Here is a 19,906-nt window from a genome sequence, read left to right on the forward strand (position 1 = left end):
TTTATAAGTACTTTTCTATCTTGTTCTTTTGAGACAGTGCCTCAAGAGACTAAAGTCTAGGCTGACTATTCTGGGCAATCTTCCTGCCCTGGTCTCTGAAGTATTAAGAGTACAAGTGTATACCATTCCTCAATTGCAAATGCAGCCGTCTTATATAATTCAATATGTGCAGTATCTGCTTTGCATAAAACAATAAATAATACAGGCAATGGACAGGTAGTAGTAGGAAGGTGCCTTCCTGGAGGGGGTTGGGATTTTGTAAGTATTAGCCTTGACATATGTAGTATGGAGAACCAGGGGCAGTCATTTCTGGAAAAGCCAAATCCCTGTACTGAGGGGGAAGGAAAAACAAAAGAAAACCAAAAAACTCTAAGAGCAGATGGATGTGCAGAGTAGTACAGTGGGTGTCCAGGTGTGGGTGGGGAGCCTGCAAGGGTGGGAAGCTTGAATTTTCAGAGTGATTGGCCAGAGTTATGGAGAGGAGACCCTAGTGAGTGAGGGCTGATATTATCTGTCAAGGTCTCTAGAGGATCTTGGTTAGCTGCTGGCTGAGTGAAGATTGGTGGTCTGGTGAAGTGAGCCTGAACTGCCTCCAGAGGCTGCTGCACTTGCTGGGATGCTGACCTCTTGAGTTTAGAACCTAAGCTGCAAGGAAGTGGTGGATCCCAAAATGTATTGGGGAGACAGAGCAAGCAGAAGGAAACCTTCATGGGCTGTGGGAGTAAGCCATTGAGGGAATTTTGGGAATTCAAGGGTGGGAGGACGAGAGTTTGGGACCCCTGGCCTGATTTACCAGGCCCAAAAGGCTGAAAGTTTCGGGGGCTCAGCCTAGAGCTGTCCTAAGACTCAAAATCAAGTCTTTGCCCCCTTTTTTTTCTTGCTGAAGACCCTGGAAACTAGAACCTTAGTAATTGGGTGCTACCCTCTCCTACTGCCTTCTCCAACCCCTCCAAGTCCTGCCATCCCCCAAAGGTACCAAGGCCCCCTGGGTTCTCCAGTGGACTCTGGCCTCTCTGACCCTGAGATCTATCCCTCTTCCCAGCATCATCGGGACATTGTCTGTCTGTCTGTCTGTCTGTCTGTCTGTCTGTCTGTCTGTTTTTCAAGATAGGGTTTGTTTTTGTAGCCCTGGCTATCCTGGAACTCATTCTGTAGGCAAGGTTGTCCTCGAATTTACAGAGATCAGACTGTCTCTGCTTTCCAAGTGCTGGTACTAAAGGTGTGCCTAACTACATTAGGCTCATTATGACATTCTTAACTTTTGTTCTTCAAATGTTGAATAATCGTCTAGCTATGTTTTCTGAGTGAATTAGTCCTCCTGTGTAGAAAAAAAAAACCCTAGAAATAATTGTTTGGCTGTATGTTTAAGCTGGCTTATTCAAGCAGAATTCTAAATCTTGTACTAACATTGTTTATTTTAGATTGAAGGTATCTGCGTTGAACCAAGATAAACTATTGGTGGATGTAAATAGGAACTTGTGGGAAAAAATGAAAGACTACTCTGACGAAGAGGTATTTTTGTTCTATTTTCTGAATAAGAATTGACACGTTTTGATACATTTGGAACTGTTGCCTAGCCTACTGTGGTGGCACACTCAACCTTTAATTCTAGCATTTGGAAGGCAGAGGAAAGTGGATCTCTGAGTTCAAGGCCAGCCTGAACTATAGAGCTAGTTCCAGTATAGCCAGGACTACACAAGGAAACCCTGTCTCCAAAACAAACAAACAAACAAACAAACATATAAACAAAAAAGAACTGTTACTTGATAGTATGGAGTTCTTTAGTCTTAGATCTAATGTGTTGCTGTGGTCTTATCTAATTATTACCAAGTAATTGTTAAATATAACCTTTCTAATGCTTGATGTTTAATTTAACATGTAAGAAATATATAGGATGTTCCCAGCCTTTTATTTGCATTTTCCTTAGATTTAAATGAAGATTTTCTTTAATTGGTTAGCTACTTATTAGTTCATTTTACTTATGTCCTCATATATAATCATGTTTTGTTAATTAAGAGCCAGTCATTTTCTAGTTTATAAAATGAATAAGTGAAAGAATCAAAACTGAAGTTTTTATATTTTTAAATCGATACGCAGATCCTAAGTGTGGTGGCAAGCACCTGTGATCGCAGCTCTTTAACGGCAGGAGCTGGAAGAACATGCGTATAAGACCAACCTGGTCCATATGACTTCAGATCTACCAATTTGCAAATGAAAAGTTCTTGCCTTAGGATCAGAATCTAGATTAGGCAAAGCATAGCACAGGCAATTGAACAGAGCTTACTTACCTTATCTGACTTTTTTTTTTTTTTAGTAAAATGTATTCTTTAACTTTCTCATACAGCTGAAGACCTATGGAATTTACCTTAACAAAATAAAATCACGTTATACCAAGATGACGAAAGTCTTCACTCACCAAGGAAAAGTGGATCTGTATAGCAAATTGGTGCACTCAGCTGAGGTAATTTGGGATGGTTGACATATAGTAATGTATAGTAGATATAAAATATGAAATGCTTCTTAGGAGATATATAAGTGAGGCTTGGATAAAAGTTTGTTTCTAAAAAGTGAGGTTCTAGTAACCAAAAACTTCAACCTTGGACATTAGAAGTAAAATGAAATATAGTTACTATTATGGGCTATGTCTCATATATTGTCCATTTTACATATTGAAATAAAATACTTGTGATTCTGTGTCCCTATGCATACAGAAGGCAGTATCATCTTCTTTATATCCATATTCAGTTGCATATGTTTGTGCATGTGTTTATCCTTTTTCTTTTACAAAGGCTTTACACATGGAGCTGAGAGTATAGCTCAGTGTAGATCATTTGCTTAGCATTTGTTCAGTCTCCCATTTGAGAGACAGAAGTAGGGCGCTCATGCCGGTGAGCGGGAGCATGTACACGTGTACATAAGACCAAGCACAATAGCCTAGCTCTGCTTAGTAAGTACCAGCAAATACGTACAGGAAGTATGGTATACAGTGTCATCTGTATAGAAATAAAAATGCAAAAATAGCTGTGCCTGGTGCATAGACCTACAGGAAGCTGAGCAGGAGGATTGCCATAAGTTCTGGATCACATAGCAAGAACCTGTCTCAATAGCAGCAGCACAGACAGAGCCATCCGTTAGAGAAAACCAGCCCTTCTCACACAGTGAACTCAAGGCAGTTCATGAAACACGCATAGAAAAGAAATGCTATAATAAAGAGAAAGACAAAATTCATTTGTCTTTTAAAATTAAAAATTTTAAGTCCAGACTAAAAGTCGTAACCTCAAGATTTGCCTTCATGCCAGTGTGGTGGCGCAGGAAGTCCAAGGCAGGAATATCACAAGTTCAGCGTCAGCCTAGGCAATTTTAATTGTAAGCCTGGCTTTAGTTGGAAATAAATGGATAGGGATAAAGGGCAGCAGTAGATCATGTGACCAGCATGTTCAGTCACTGTTATTGCCAAATTAAAAAGGGAAACAAGATTTGCCCATTCACAGTCGTGACAGTAATTGAACTATTAAAGGATTCTTCGGAGCTTCAGCTTTACAATCTATAACGTTTTTGTGTTTAGACTGAGAAGAGGAAACTTCAGATAAAAATCAACGAGATGGACACCATACTTAAGAAGATCAATAACTGTCTCACTGCAGTGGAAATAGGTAAAGTAATGCTTTCCTTCAGGGGCTGAGGACAGAGCTCAGTGACAGACTACTTACCTGGTATGCAAAAGGCCTTAGGCTCAACTTCTGAAAGTACACAAACTTAAAGGATAATTTTCTATAAATGGTACTATAAGTTAGAAAATTTGGTCTTAACTATGCTATTTTAGCAGCCTGAGTTCTTAAATTGGAACAAAGTAATACCCTTTTTTTGGGCTAATGAGTTAGTTCAGTGCATAAAGGTACTTGCCATCAAGCCTGATGAGCTGGGTTTGATTCCTGGGCCCACATGATGGAAGAAGAGAACTGGTTCTCATGTGTTCCCTCTGTTCTCCATAGGCATGCTGTGGTGCACACCCCACACCCCAGAATAAATCAGCGCAATAAAAAATACTAGAAGCTGGTTTCCTATCATCATCCATGATAGTAAAGAAGAGATGTCCAAAGAAATAAGTTCTTTTGCAAAGCTCTTCATAACCTATGCCATAATCTTGTATGGTTTTGTTTATTTGGGGGACAGAGTCTGTGTAGCCCAGGGTGGCCTGGAATTTGCCTGAGCTACTCTTGAACTTGTGGTCCTCCTGCCTTGCCTCCTAAGTGCTGGCGTTACAATGTGTGCCTCAATGCTCAGTATTCTGGGGTTTTGATTTTTTTTGTTTTTCAATCACACTTGTTTGTGTTCGTTTCTTAGTATACGTACTTTTAAGGTTATGTATTTATGAGATTTTTTAAATTTTACTTTAAGTGTATGAGTGTTTGCCTACATGAGTTTGCACCATGGAGGCTAGAAGAGGGTGTCAGATCCCCAGAACTGGAGTGACAGATGATTGTGAGCTGAAGTGAGTGTGCTGGGAATTGAACCTGGTACTCTGGAAGAGCAGTCAGTGCTCTCAACTACTGGGGCAGTTCTCCGGCCCCACCCACACTTTTCTCTTGTGTGTGTTCCCAGGGTGTGTGTGCCACGGGGGACATATGGAGGTCAGATGATAGCTTTTGGGTGTCAGTTCTCATATGTCTCCATTCTGGGTTTCTGAGCTCTAACTTGGGCTTACGTTACTGCTGAACTGTCTCATTGGCCCATGTTTTTAATAGATAAATTATCTCTATGTGGAAATTACTTAACCATCTTCTTTGGCCACTTCAACTCCCAACTTTTAGTTTTGCTTTCCTTTGTCCTCTCAAAGATCACAAAATTCCACATACTCATACTCACATACTCATGTTCCTAGTCTTTAGTCTGTTTCCTTTTTTTGACACTGCTGATTGTTCTTTTCTTCCTAAAACATTTATTTAACTTACCCTCTGAGGCATTACAACACCTGACTCTAATTCTATTCTTTACTTCTGGGCTGTCCTTTTAGCTCCCGTATGGGCCTCTCTTACCCAAACTAACCCATCAACACCTAGGCCAGGTATGACTGCCCATAACTCTAGTTCCAGGGGGTTCAACATCCTTTTCTGGCATCCTCAGGCATACACATATACACACAGGCACATGCACATTTGTGCACACCTGTTACTGTACACACACACACACACAGATAGACATAAAATAAAAATAAATTGTTAAAAAATTGTAAGCTGTGCTCGCTTCGGCAGCACATATACTAAAAAAAAAAAACTATAAGCTTCATGGAGGTAAAATTAGCATGTTTTCTTCCATTTTTTTTAACATCTCTAGCATTGTGAATTGCATAGAAAAATTGTCTAATACATGCATTCTGCATTTAATTGAAAACAAATATATGAATATCATAGTTTTAAATTAACTTACTGTCTCTTTTCAAAAACACATAAATTAATGATTTCTATTATGTCTTCACAGTAATCTTAAATTACTGATTCCTTCCCTTTATCATTTTCATTCCCATTGAATTTATTTACCTCACTGTCATCTTTAGCGTGTGCCTAGGGGTATGGCTTAGTTTGTGGTTTGCTTAGCATGCACAGAACCCTGAGTTCCATCTCCAACAGCATCTCCTGAAGTCAGATATGAATGCACATGCCTGTGACCCCAGCAGTCTGAAGGTTAAGGCAGGCAGAACAGAAGTTCAAGATCATCCTGAAGTACTTGAGGTTTTCAAAAGGAGAAAAACAAAAAATAGTTGTGTATTGGTGGCTCAACAATTGCAGTCCCAGCATTTGGGAGGTCAAGGCGAGAAGACTGCCTTGATTTCAGGACTGGCATGTGTTGCATTGTTGTGTTCTAGGCTAACCTGAATAGTATGAGGTCCTTCAGAAAGGGAGAGAGAAGGGCTAGAGAGATGACTAAACAGTTTGTGAACACTGGTTACTCTTCCACAGGACCTCAAATTCTATTTCCAATACCCACATAGTGGCTATAACTAAATTCCCAGGGGACCTAATGCCCTCTTCTGACCTCAGAGGGCATCAGATATGCATGTGGTACACAGACATACATGCAGACAAATCACCCATTTACAAATAGTAATAAATTTGTTTAGAAGTCTCTCTACACCCCATATAAAGAGCAAATAGAAATAACAAGGCTGGGGGTGGAGTTCAGTGGCAGAGTATTCTCAGGTCCATGGATTTGATCTTCTCAGGACTGAAGAAAAAAAAAAAAAATCCACAACAGAAGAAAAACCCAACAGCTATGCTTCTTTTCTCATTACTTACTTTACAAATTTGCTGAGTTTGTTCCTTTTGTATGATAGTACTCAGAAATAAGAACATACTAGTAACCAAAACCAAACATGATTTGTGCCCTTGTGGAACTTTTTTTCCTCAGACAGGGTAACATGTAGAATATACTGACCTCTAAAGTGCTCCAGAGTATCCTTAAACACCTGATGCTTCTTCCTGTACCTCCACAATATTAAGATTACGTATATATGGAACTTTTAATATGAAGTAACTATTGACACTAAACAAATAAGCTGGGTGTGGTATTATACGCTTGGCATCTCAACCTGTAGGAGATGGAGACAGGAGGATCAGGAGTCTGAGGCTAGCCTATGTTACATAAGACCTTTGTTCAAAAAAACAAAAACACCGAAACACCCTTCCCTCAAAAGTAATTTTATAGTAAGTTTTGTAGAAGATCTTATAAGTTACTGAGATACTTCAATAGAAATCTGATCTAGTTAAGAGGTCAAAGCAGCCTTACCTATACAGAAGAGACTTTTCAGCTAAAATATGAAAGATTAATAGGAGTAAAAAGACAAAAAGAGAAGCCAGGCATGGTTCACATCACTAATCTCATAACTTGAAAAGCTGAGGCAGGAGGATTGCAGTGTGTCTGAGGCCAGCCTGAACTACAGAGTAAAACAGTTTCTTTAAAACACGTACACAGATAAATGTGTGTTCAAGCGCATACACAAAGAACAACAGACTATTAAAAATTAATACACATAGAAAACTCATAGCAATTACATGTGTTTGAAGATAGAGATAAAGTAACAGAGAACAAAAGGGAATGTCTTCTAAAAGGTAGATTTGTTAAAGACTAGGCATAGAACAGCCTCCCAAGGAGCTCTAAATAGTTTTATAAGAAGTGAATTAGCCATGTGTTTATTAAGCACTAATGGTGGTAAAGAGCTTGGGTTTGGATAGATAAGTAAATGCAAGCTGTTTGTCCTGGTGCACATCTGTAATCTCAAGCACTATGAAGGTTGAATTAGAGTCTGCATAATGAATTCCAAACCAACCTGAGCTACATAGTGAAACCTAACCTCAAAAGAAGGTGGGAAGTATTTTTGAGGTAAAATTCAAGCTTGGAGTAGGTACTTTAATCCCAGTCCTTAGAAGGCAAAGACAGGAGGATCAAGAGTTATCATCAGCTTACTCGGTGGGGCCAGCTTGGGCTACATGAGACCCTGTTGCAAAAAGGAAAAAATTGTCAATGCTAACTTGAGACAAACTGGGCAGCTGGTGCCCCTGTAATTTTAGCTACTTGGGAGACTTTGGCAGGAAGATTGCAGGGCTATGGCTGGCCTCAGCCAGACTCTCGGGTACTAGGGAAGCATCGGCAGTGCTTGCTGCATGAGCTGACGATGACCCATTAGAGGAGACCTGACTCGAAAGGGTCTGCTGACCTCTAGTGCTCACCACTCCCCCCCACAGAGAGAGAGAGAGAGAGAGAGAGAGAGAGAGAGAGAGGATAATAATAATAAATGTTTTAAGTATAAGATGAGATCACTGTCATTTGCTCTGAGTTCACTTATCTGATACCAAAAGTCTTTGAAATAATAGCCCAGGTCTTTAATGGCAGATGTGTATTTGTGAAATATTCCCAATGCTTCATTTGACCTCTAATGCTTGATGTTTACCTTAGAAACTAAGAATTTGGAGGCTGAAGAGAAAGATGATGCCATGGAAGATTGGGATTCTGAAATACGAGATGCAGAGAAAGGTAACTAAAGGTTAACTAAGGTTAACTAAGGTGTTAAAGCCAGAGAGAAATGCACTGTTGAGCTCATTTACGTGTTAGATGAGATTAGGTTAGGTCAGAATTTTCAGTAAAGTAAGTGATGTGTTTCAGGTTTCTCCTGGTGTCCTCTTTATGCTTGTTTTGTTTTTGTTTTCATAGAACTGGAAAGGCTGAAAACTGAGGAAGAGGAGCTTCAAAGGTCAGCTAACCGTTGAATGTTAAAAAAAAAATATGATGTTGCCAGATATGGTGGCTCATACGATTTGATCCCAGTGCGTTTTAGGCCTAGCCAAAGCTACATATTCATTCTCTCTCTCTCTCTCTCTCTCTCTCTCTCTCTCTCTCTCTCTCTCTCTCTCTCTCTCTCACACACACACACACACACACACACACACACACACACACAAACAGCAATGCACATAAAATTTGAATTGACAAACATTAACTTGACAGATAGTAATGTTCGACTGAAATTAAGTTGACAGAACTCTGGGTATGTTGGTACATGCTTATAATCTTAGCAGTCAGAAGGCTGAGACATAAAGATTGCTGTAATTCAAGGTTAGTATGTAGACTTTGAATTCATAGAGATCTGCTTACCTCTGCCATCAGTGCTGGGGTCAAAGGTGTGCACCACTGTAGCACCACTGTAGCCAACCTCTGCCTTAGCCTTTAAGACAGAAGTTCTGATTGAACCCGGAGCCTACCAATTGGTTAGACTGACTGACCAGCAAGACCAGGGTTCATCTGTCTCTGAAGCACCTGTCCCAGCACTATTACAACACCTTGCTTGTCTTTCCTGGGTGCCAGGGATCCAAACTCAACTCCCTAAGCTTTCACAGGGGAACTTTTTATCAACTGAGTCATCTCCTCATCCCTGAAACATTTTGTTACTATTGTGAACTCACTAACAAATACTTGTTTTTCTGTGAATACCTGATTTTATTTGCAGAAAGTTCTTAGAAGTAGAGACACAGAAAACGCAGACCCTTGCTCAGATAGAATTTATAAAAGAACAAACAACTGAAACAGAAGAATTATTGGATCAATTGAGGTAAGAAAAAGCAGATGTCACCAGTTTCTGGTCTATCCTGTACCTTATATGTTGCTATAGATTTTTGGAGGATTTGGGGGTTTATTATTAATGTTTTAAGTTAGATTTTACCTGTGTTGCCCAGGCTGGCCTAGAATTTCTGGGTCCAAGCAGTTGTCAGCCTCAGCTTCTGAAGAATATCCACATTCTAACACCACAATACCCAGCAATTGTTATGGCCTTTAAACACCTAGAGCTGCAGTTCTTACCTTCCTTATGCAGCAGCTGCCCTTCAGTAAAGTTCCTCACATTGTGTGACTCCCCCAGCCATAAATTATGTTATTGCTACTTCATAACTGTAATTTTGTTACTGTAATGAATTATAATGTAAATATCTGTGTTTTACAATGGTCTTACTTAACCACTGTGAAAGAGTTGTTTGACCCTCAAAGACTGAGAACCGTTAACCAACCTTTCAAAAAAGTCATTATACTTCAAACCTAAGGTAAAAAAACATATAGGGCCATGAGTTAGGTTAAAATATTTTAAAATATTTTTGTATTTCTGGAAAGCTGGTTCAATGGTTAAATATACTGTTCTTGCAGAAGATCTAGTTCATTTCTCAGTACCCACATGGTAGCTCACAACTGCCTATAATCCAGTTCTAGGGGATCTGATGTTTAACATTTTATCAAATAGATCCCCTTCCCCTCCAATATATGATTCGAGATCGAGTCATATACATAAGATTGAATCAAGTGTTGTTGAACATAGCAGTAATCCCAGCACTTAGGAGCAGAGGAAAGAGAGTTGTTGTAAGTTCTTTATCAGCCTCATCTACACAGCAAGTTCTCAGCTAGCCAGAGTATACAGTAAGACCTTGACTCAAAACAGAAAACAAAAACAAACAAACAAAAAAACCAAAGGAACAAGAAAAAGCAAGACTGTGTAATCATATATTTTTCCCAGGGTTTTGTTTTATGTTGTTTTTCCTCAAAAGGTCCTTATTGCTCACAAAGATTCCATTGGTGATAGGTTTCCATGTGTATGTGTGAATGGAATCATAAAGTTTTGCATTATCCTTGCACAAGGGTTAATTTGTTCTTATTTTAGTATATGTGTTGCCAACGTGCTTGTCTGGTGTTTTGAGATACCATCTCACTGTGTAACACAGGCCAACCTAAATCTCAAGATGATCTGCCTACTTCAGCGTCCCAAGGGCTAGGACTGAAAATGTATGTCCTTCTCCCAACCTGACCATTCAAATTATTTAAATAAAAATATTATTTTCCAATCCAGTGGAGAACAAGAACAGTAGCTACTATTGGTTCTATTTGAATGATATCATAAATTCTTTATTTGGGCTAGTAATTTCTTGGATTGAACCCCCAGCATTGGGAAGGGACGAAGGAAGGAAGGAAGGAAGGAAGGAAGGAAGGAAGGAGGGAGGGAGGGAGGGAGGGAGGAAAGAAGGAAGGAAGGAAGGAAGAATAGACTTACTTGTTTTTCTTGTTTATTCTCTAGTTTTTCTGAGTGGGATATCATCGAGTGGAGTGATGAACAAGCGGTATTTACCTTTGTTTATGATTCAATAGAACTTATCATCACTTTTGGAGAGCCTCAGGGTAAGCAGTAAAGCTAAAATGATCCTCTACAGACAAATGAATGCCCTAAAGATAAAAGCCTACATTCTATTGTAATAGTAACTATTGACATATGACGATACCGCTGAGAATCTCAGAAGAATACGTTACTTTAATGATAATAGTTTGGGGAAGTTTGCTAGAGTTTGAACCCAGGAACTCCTACATGCTAAGTTTAAGCTATCCCAGTACAAACACATTTTGTGTTATAGAACTAAGACTATAGTAGAGCAGAGTGTGGTGGCATGGCTGGACAGGGTCACCTGCTCCCTGGTGAGACCCTGTCTCAGAAGACAACGAACAGTAACAATGAAAATACACTGGTTTTGAGTTCTTTTAGATAATAAAATTATCTCTAACCAAATAATATTTTTCCCGTGTGTGTGTGTGTGTGTGTGTGTGTGTGTGTGTGTGTTAGAAAATTTACTTGAATGGCTGTTATTCTTGATTGATTTTAGCCTGAGAATACAGCTCAGTGGTAAAGCACTTAGACTGCTATACCTGATTCCTTGGGTTCCATCTGGAGCATTGGCGGGGAGGGTAAAATTGTAATCCCCTAAAAAGTTCTCTATATAATAAGCCATCGGAGTAGCTAGAAATCTGTAGACACTACATAGTTACTGTACAGAATATGTCATGATCATGTCTTTTTTTTTACGTTTTAATTTTAATATGTCTATGTTTTCAGCATGTGTGTATATGTATGTGTGTGTGGGTACCCATAGGGATGAGAAGAACCTGTTGGATGCCCTGAAGCTGGGAATCACAAGAGATTGTGAGCCTGATGTGTGTGCTGGGAACCAAACCTCTACACCTCATATCTGTTTTCCTCATGCACCTGTAGTACCTAGGACATAGCAAGTAATAATAAACCATTCAACATAAAGAGTTGGAATCTGAGAAGCAAGGAGAAGCAAGAAGTAACTTAAAATTTTGACGAATTAGCAGCTAGTAGATTAGGAGATGTTGGCCCCACCGTTCTCATAAGGTTTTACTTGATGTTTTGTTTGTTTGAGACAAGGTCTCAGAATGTATATATACTTAACTGGCCCCAAATTCAGAGATCTACCTGCCTCTGCCTCCTGAATGCTGCTGCTGTGCACCTTGTGCCTATTTGATTCTTGAGGGGAAAATGTTTGCACAGAAATCATAGTCGAGGGAGGAGCTCTTAATATTTTCAGTTGTAAAATATAGTCTCTGGGTACTGATGGTAACCCAGGACCCAGACTTGTTGGCTTGGCTTTTTTTTCCTTCCTGTTGTTAGTGTTGACTTTATTTCCCATAATTTGTTTGGGTTTTTTTTTTTTGTTTGTTTGTTTTATTTTGTTTGTGGGGTGTGGTGTTGTGCTTTTAGTTTATCAAGATAAGCTCTCTATTTAGCCATGGCTGTGCTAAAACTCATTCTGTAGACCAGGCTAGCTTCAGACTCAGATTTGCCCAAGTGCTAGGATTAATGACATTTACTACTAAGCCTGGATCATAAATTGGTTTGATGTACCCAAGCCTGAAGACAGGCACAATAGCATAGTCCTTTAATTCTAGCACTCAGAAGCTGTAGCAGATGATCTCTGAGTTCAAGGCCAGGCTGCTATACAAGTTCCAAGACAGTCATAAGTACATAGAAAAAAAATCTACCTCAAAAAAAGGAAAAAGGAAAAGAAGCAGCAGCAGCAGCAAAACTAAGATACCCCACCACAGTCCTAAAGTTTCTTTTAAAATAAAAACAAAAAACAAAAAACAAAAACTGAGCTGGTCATGGACGTAGAGGTCTTCTTTAATCCTGTCACATAGGAGGCAGTGACAGACAGATCTCTGTGAGTTTTAGGCCAGCCTGGTCTACAGAGATAGTTCCAGGACAGAACGGCTCTGTTACACAGAGAAAGCATGTCTTGAAAAAGAAAAACAAAAATCAAAAGAAGAAGGAAAATGTTATGAATAAATAAACAAACAAACAAATAAATCTATGTTTTACACTTTAATTTCTTTCAAGGGCCTACTAAGCCAATATTATTGAATGATATCAGGGGATCTTTGCCATATACAGAGAAAAATGTGATTCAGAAATAACCTTCAGTGGAATTCTAAAGTATTGGAAAAACGTTTAGGAGACAGCTCAGTTAATAGAGCGCATGCCTGGCATTCATGAAAGTCTAGGTTCCATCCTCTGCACTGCATAAACCAGCTATGATAGTATATGCCTATGATTCAGGAGGTGAAGTTAGGACAAGAGCATCTGAACTCCAGAGCTGTCCTCAGCTACACACGATTTTGATGCCAGCATAGGTTATGTAAGGATGTGGAGGAAATAAGAAAGAATAATCTCCTATTTTGTTTCTCCTTAGTTGGTCTCCCTTTCTTGGACAAGGCTTACAGGACGATTAATGAACTCAGTTTTCAGTCTCTGTTAGACGGTAAGTTCTAAATATTTAAGCCTCTAAATTGTATTGGTAATCTACAGGTATAATAATGTCCTTAAAATGTGTTTTGAGACATAAAACTGCTTGTATAGTATTCTAAATTCTGATTAGACTTTAAGAGAAATTATTGTATTACTTCTAGATATTAAATAATGATTAATAAATATTTTTATTTTTGAAATTAGCACTATGGGTACTCAGTCTATACCATATATTATATTATTTATATCAATGCTATAAGTAGATATTATTTTCTGCTTTACCAGTTAGGAAACTACAGATCATAAAAATTAAGTGCTATGGGGCTGGGGATTTAGCTCAGTGGTAGAGCGCTTACCTAGGAAGCGCAAGGCCCTGGGTTCGGTCCCCAGCTCCGAAAAAAAAGAACCAAAAAAAAAAAAAAAAAAAATTAAGTGCTATGCTTATAATTACTTAGATAGTAAAGAAAGCCTAGCTTTTTTTTTTTTTTTTTTTTTTTTTTTTAAGATTTATTTATTTATTATATATAAGTACACTGTAGCTGTCTTCAGATACACAAGATCTCTTTACAGATGGTTGTGAGCCACCATGTGGTTGCTGGGAATTGAACTCATGACCTCTGGAAGAGCAGTCGGGTGCTCTTAACCGCTGAGCCATCTCTCCAGCCCGAAAGCCTAGCTTTGAACTCAGAAATTTCATGATCCATTTAAATTTATGCTTTCACCAAAAATTTGTTATATATGCTTAGGCTTAAACTTTTATAGAGTGGCTTCTATAACTCCATATGTTATGCTCATGTTTGAAAATAAAAAAATAAAGAAGGCATCTAGTTTGAAATGTTTCTAGCTTATATAACATTATATTCATACAGTAAGGTGATGAATAAATAATATCATTTTCATTTTTTCCTTATTCAGAAGATAAAGCGCCTCCTTCCTCCCTCTTGGTCCACAAGCTTATTTTCCAGTACATTGAAGAGCAGGAGTTCTGGAAGAAGAAGTGCACAACACAGCATCAGGTGCCCCAGGTAAAGTCTACTGAAGCTTTCAGATCTTGCCTCTTAGTCACAAACAGCAGAACTGAAATTCTACATATGTAATAATACCCTGAAATTATAAATATATTCAGTTGTCCACATGTGGGGGATTATAATAGCCTCTGAACCTCAAAAGGTTTTCTTTTTGCGTGTGTTGAGCAATGGGATTAAAGGCACATGTCACCATTGATCATTTTATTTTACTTCTTTAGTTCATATTCAAAATAATGTAGTGTTGTTTTTGTTCTTGTTCTTTGGGGTTTTTTTTTTGGTTTTTTGTTTTTTTTTTTCCCAGAGCTGGGGACCGAACCCAGGGCCTTGCACATGCTAGGCAAGCGCTCTACCACTGAGCTAAATCCCCAACCCCTTTGGTTTTGTTTTGAGACTATGTCTCTGTAGCCTAGTCTGATTTGTGTAGCCAAGGTTAACCATGAACTTTTTATTTATTATTTATTCATTCATTTTATGTATATAAGTACACTGTTGCTATGTACAAACACACAAGAGGGCATCAGATCTAATTACAGATGGTGGTGAGCCACCATGTGGTTGCTGGGAATTGAACTCCAGATCTCTGAAAGAGCAGTCAGTGCTCTTAACCACTGAGCCATCTCTCCAGCTCAACCATGAACTTTTGATCTACTTGTCTTCAGTGCCCAAGTGCTGGGATTCCAGATATGCACTATGATTTACGCAGTGCTGGGAATCAAACTCTGGGCTTTATGCATAGTAGGCCCAGACTTTTTATTCATTCATTTATTTATCTATTTATTTTATGTATATGATAATACTGTCACTGTCTTTCAGACATACCAATTAGGGCATCAGATCCCATTGTGGATGGTTGTGAGCCACTGTGTGGTTGCTGGGAATTGAACCCAGGACTTCTGGAAAAGCACCCAGTGCTCTTTCTTAACTACCAAGCCATCTCTCTAGCCCCAACTTTGTTTTTTTAAGTTTTATTTTTTTATTTTATGTGTTTAGGTGTTTTTCCTACATATATATCTGAGCCAGATGTGTGCAGTGCCTGAGGATGCCAGCAGAGGGCGTCCGAGTCCTCTTAAATTGGAGTTACACATGATTTTTGACCATCATGTGGATACAGGATTCAAACCCAGATCCTTTAAAAATTCAGCTAGTGCCCTTAACTACTGAGCCATCTCTCTAGCCACTAGAGCTGGACTCCTGACTAAGCTTCATCCCTAAGTCCCAAAATAAAGTGTTTCAGTATGATCTTTTCATACACACACATACTTACAAAGTCTATTTGTTTGTTTATTTTTCTAGATGCTTCAAGAACTCTCATTGGTAGTTAACCATTGTAGGCTTCTTGGAGAAGAGATTGAATTTTTAAAGCGATGGGGACCAAATTATAGCCTAATGCATATAAATGTGAATAATACTGAGTGAGTATGTTCAGTTCCTAGGCTCTGTTATAATAAAGTATAAGTTGAGTGGCTTAAATAGCAGAAACATAATTGACTTAATATTCTGGAGGCTAGAAGTCTGTGGTCAGTATTAGTAGGGGTGATGACATCACTAGCCATTGAAAGACCATGTTTCAAACGAAAAGGTTGAAGGTGCCTGAGATCTGGATCACATGCTCACCTCCAGCCGCGCCATGAATATGCATACTTGTGCAATCTTTCCCTGTCCTGTGCAATAACTATCACGGTGTCTTGCTCCAGATGCTTCCCTTTTTTATTTTTCCTATTTGATAAGGACACGAAATTATAGCCACATAAGTTTCTTACACAAGTATAAAAGAAAAATCTGTTTTTACTTGTGTCTGTCTTTTATAGATTACGGCTTCTATTCTCCAGTTCTGCAGCATTTGCAAAGTTTGAGATAACTTTGTTTCCCTCGGCCCATTATCCCTTGGTCCCACTACCATTCACCATTCAAAATCACCTTGGGAAGACTGGGTAAGTAAACATTCTCAGCAAGAGGTCCAACTACTTTTGTACTCTTCTTAATTCATTCCAAAAGTCCTTGAGAGTGTCAGCAAATACATTGCAAAATGTGTCACTTGTTTCTGTCTTCCTTTTCCAGTATTTGTTCTTTTTAAAGTCAGTGGTATTATTACTGTTTCGAGTGGATGCCAGAGTCCTGTCTTTTATGATGGCTTCAGGTTTTCAATGCTTCTCTGTAAAACAGGCAAGATTTTATAACTGGAGATGTGCTCAGTTGGTAGCATGCAGAAAGTCTTGGCTTGCATTCTCAGTACCATGTAAATCAACCATGGTGGTGCTGCACACCTGTACTCCAGCCACTTTAGAGGAAGAGGGAGCAGGATCAGAAGTTCAAGCTCATCCCCATTAGACCATGATCTACTTTAGAATTATTTTTGATAATACTGTGATATATTAGAAGCTGTCCTTCTTAAAGTCATCAGCAAACAATAGTTTAGGATTTGTAGCTGACAAAATTAACTTGGAGACCAGATGGCTCAGTTGGTAAAGAGCCTGCACAGAAAACATGAAGACCTATGATCCCATGCCTAGCACACAGGTAAAATCAGGGTGAGGTTGGTACACACCCCTAACCCCAGTTCTGGGAAGGGTAGAGACAGCCCAACCTGAGAATCACTAGCCAGCCCATCTAGCCAATCAGTAAAAGACCTGTCTCAAAAAATAAGTTGGAGAGCAACTGAGGAAAACATAGTTTGTCTACCTCTGGTCTACACCCACACACACAGGAACACACATGTGCATGCATGCAAACACAAAAACAGGGTAGGGATTGTGGAAGGGGTTGGAGAGATGGCTCAGTAGTTGAGAATGCTTGCTGTTCTTTCAGGAGTCCTGGGTTTAGCTCCTAGCACTCACCTAGTGGTGACATATTAGAACAAAGAGTACAGCAGCCTACAACCATCTGTAACTAACTCCAGGGCACTCACTGCCCTCTTCAGGGTGGCGCCAGCACCTGCCCTCCCATGTGCCCATTCCTATACACACATAATTAAATCAGAATCTTTTGTTTTTGTTTTTTTTTAAGCCATTAGTGGGGTTGAAGATATAGCCAAGTGGTAGAATGCTCGTCTAGCCTGTACAAAGGCCTAGGTTTAATCTCTAGCGTTATAGGCAAACAACAACAAAAAAAGCAACTAGACCAGGATATTTACAATTATATATAGAATTGGTTATTCTGCCTTATTTTAGAATACAGTTTCAAGTAATGTTCTGCTTATTTACAGAAATATACATTTGTGCTTCCTAGGAACTTAAGAGAGAATGTCCAAGGACATGAGTAGCCCTGAATTGGAGAGAAGTATAAGTTTCTCAGGAAAAGTAATTAAAATACCCTTTTGTCTTTTCTAGCCATGATGAAATTGCTGCCGTTATCTCTAAAGTGCCCTTAGAGGAAAACTACCTGAAGAATGTAGTCAAGCAGATTTACCAAGATCTACTTAAGGACTGAAACTTTTGCCATAAACCACAGATCACAGCTATAACAACCAAGAAAAAAATATCCATTTACCCAGGCATAGAGGTGAACTCTTGAAATCTCAGGATTCCAGTAAGAGATGATCAAGGCCAGCCTATGAGAACTGGTTGAAAAACAGAGTACTTAAATGGTACATCAGAGTCAATATTGATATTTACCCTTTGTCTTAATATCATATAAAACTAGCAAAATTCCTCCCCATGATGTCATAGTTAATTTGTATCATTAGTTTTAAAATACCTAGTCAAAAATGATGAGGTCTCAAATAACATATTATCTACTTGCTATTATACCTATAGGTTAAATGATCAGACGTGTGAAAATTTTCCCCTAAAGTAGCTTATTGATAGAACACTTATCTTGTGTGTATGAAGCCCTACATTTAATACCACAAAAAAAAATTTTTTTTTAAGAAAGTCGAAAGTTGTGCTCTTGCCTTAATACAAGCTCTAAGAGTAACATTTATGAGGAAAGATTAGTAATTCCTCCTACCTGGAGCTGTGTATTTATGGTTTTTGCATAGCAGATCTATCTACAGTAGAAACATTTCTATCAGTTTCTCCTAGTAGATACCTATAGCACAGCTACTCAGAAGACTGAAACGGGGGGACCACATGACCTCATGCTTTAGGACCACTCAACGTAGTCAGTGGATTTGTCTCAAAACCAAAAGAATATGTCTATTCACAAACTACTCATACTTCTCCATTTCAGAAAGCTGTTAAAGAAAGTAGAAGCACTCAGCTATTGGAATGGTTGCCATATTTTCTTGAGAGTCTTGGTATTTTCTTTACAGTGTTTATTAATGTTTTCTCTTTCTAATGTGTACTCTTTCCAGGAAAAGTTCACTAATTTTGGCCTGATATATTAGTAAATATATGACTGGTTTTGTATTTGTGATGTATGTGATAATGAAATAGTATGCCTTCAGTGCAGGTCATTTCCTTTTCTATAAAGAATGCTTTACAGCAAGATTTTCAATCTTTTTTTTCTAGTGGAATTTAAACAATATCACATTGCATCACTAGTTTCTCACAATCATAAAAAACTTGCTTTCTGAAACCACATTTTTCTCATATACAAAAACAATATATAGATTGTTTAATAAATTAACAGTATTGTCTCTGAAGCAGAAAGTGTGAAGGACTTCCCCCACATACTTGTCAATTGTAATCACGCTGACTTTGTTTACGCTTAATTCTAAACTGTGTTTACATTTTTTAAATTAATTTATCTTAAATTTTTTCTTTTTATATCATGGTAAAGCCATTTAGTTCCACAAATGTTTTTATCTTATTTTTCTGCTAGGTTGTACTTATGATCTATACATCAAAAGGTCACACACTCTGAAGGCTTTCAAAAGTCAACTCAAAACCCTTTTGACTTAGAAAGTAAGCCAAAGTAGCCATAAAAAAACTTGTAAAGTCATCAGTATGATTTGCTTCCTATAAAATTTAATTCATCCTTCTGACGAATTTTTTTACCTATATATCTAAAAATTAGAGGTTTTCTTTTATTTTTTCTCTTAAACTTGAAAAAACTGCTCCAAGAATTTTTCTTATAATGGCTTATAATGGTTTTTTGGCTTTTGATAATGTAATTATGTTTATATAGGTGTTTGTGTTTTTCAATGTTTATAGTTTTGACAACTTTCATAATTTCTAAGTTTTTCTTTTCATTTAAAGATTTTTTTCATTATTAAAGTACATTCATTACGTGTAAGCCTTCATAATTTATATCTCTATTAAGAGTATTCTGTAGTGGGACTGGCGAGGTGGCTCAGCACTTAGGAGTACCTGTTGTGCCTAGCGGCTTTCATCCAATTCTAATCTTGGGAAGCAGAGGCCAGTGAATCCCTGAGTTCAAGGCTGGCCTGGTTTATAGAAGGAGTTGCAGCAGGACAACTAGGGCTACACAGAGCAACCCTGTCTCAGAGAGGGGGTGAAAAAACAACACTTGCTACTCTTGTAGCATTAGTTCCCAGTACCCACGTGGTAGCTCATAACTGTCTGTAACTTCAGTTCTAGCACATCCAATACCTACCTCTTCTAGCCTCCATGAGCACTAAGCACACACCCGGCACACGTGCATACACCGGTAAAACACTCATACACATGAAATAAAAATATGTCTTCTTTTTAAAAAAGGGTAATCTTGCCTGGTATAGTGGTGCAGGTCTTTAATTCTAGCATTCAGGAGGCAAAGGCAGGTGGACCCCTCTGAATTAAAGAGACCAGCCTGGGCTACAGAGCCTAGTCCCAGGATAACCAGGGCTATACAGAGAAATCCTGTCTCCAAAAAAGCA

The 19,906-nt window shown here is 38.5% G+C and overlaps 1 protein-coding gene across 2 annotated transcripts in view; it reads left to right on the top strand.

The window, feature by feature from the left end:
* Window positions 1-19,323, top strand: part of Knl1 (kinetochore scaffold 1) — a 62,277-nt gene extending 42,954 nt beyond the window's left edge. For both annotated transcript variants that reach the window (XM_008762095.3, NM_001170594.1), the window contains 12 exons: window positions 1,422-1,512; window positions 2,345-2,461; window positions 3,566-3,653; window positions 7,951-8,028; window positions 8,206-8,245; window positions 8,999-9,100; window positions 10,604-10,704; window positions 13,065-13,133; window positions 14,036-14,145; window positions 15,442-15,560; window positions 15,957-16,079; window positions 17,475-19,323. In XM_008762095.3, coding sequence (XP_008760317.1) covers window positions 1,422-1,512; window positions 2,345-2,461; window positions 3,566-3,653; window positions 7,951-8,028; window positions 8,206-8,245; window positions 8,999-9,100; window positions 10,604-10,704; window positions 13,065-13,133; window positions 14,036-14,145; window positions 15,442-15,560; window positions 15,957-16,079; window positions 17,475-17,574 — 1,138 coding nt within the window. In that variant the 3' untranslated portion in view covers window positions 17,575-19,323. The remainder of the gene's footprint in view (window positions 1-1,421; window positions 1,513-2,344; window positions 2,462-3,565; window positions 3,654-7,950; window positions 8,029-8,205; window positions 8,246-8,998; window positions 9,101-10,603; window positions 10,705-13,064; window positions 13,134-14,035; window positions 14,146-15,441; window positions 15,561-15,956; window positions 16,080-17,474) is intronic.
* The last annotated feature ends 583 nt before the right edge of the window (window positions 19,324-19,906 follow it).

Source organism: Rattus norvegicus, chromosome 3 (assembly GCF_036323735.1).
Source record: "Rattus norvegicus strain BN/NHsdMcwi chromosome 3, GRCr8, whole genome shotgun sequence".
Classification (NCBI taxonomy): domain Eukaryota; kingdom Metazoa; phylum Chordata; class Mammalia; order Rodentia; family Muridae; genus Rattus; species Rattus norvegicus.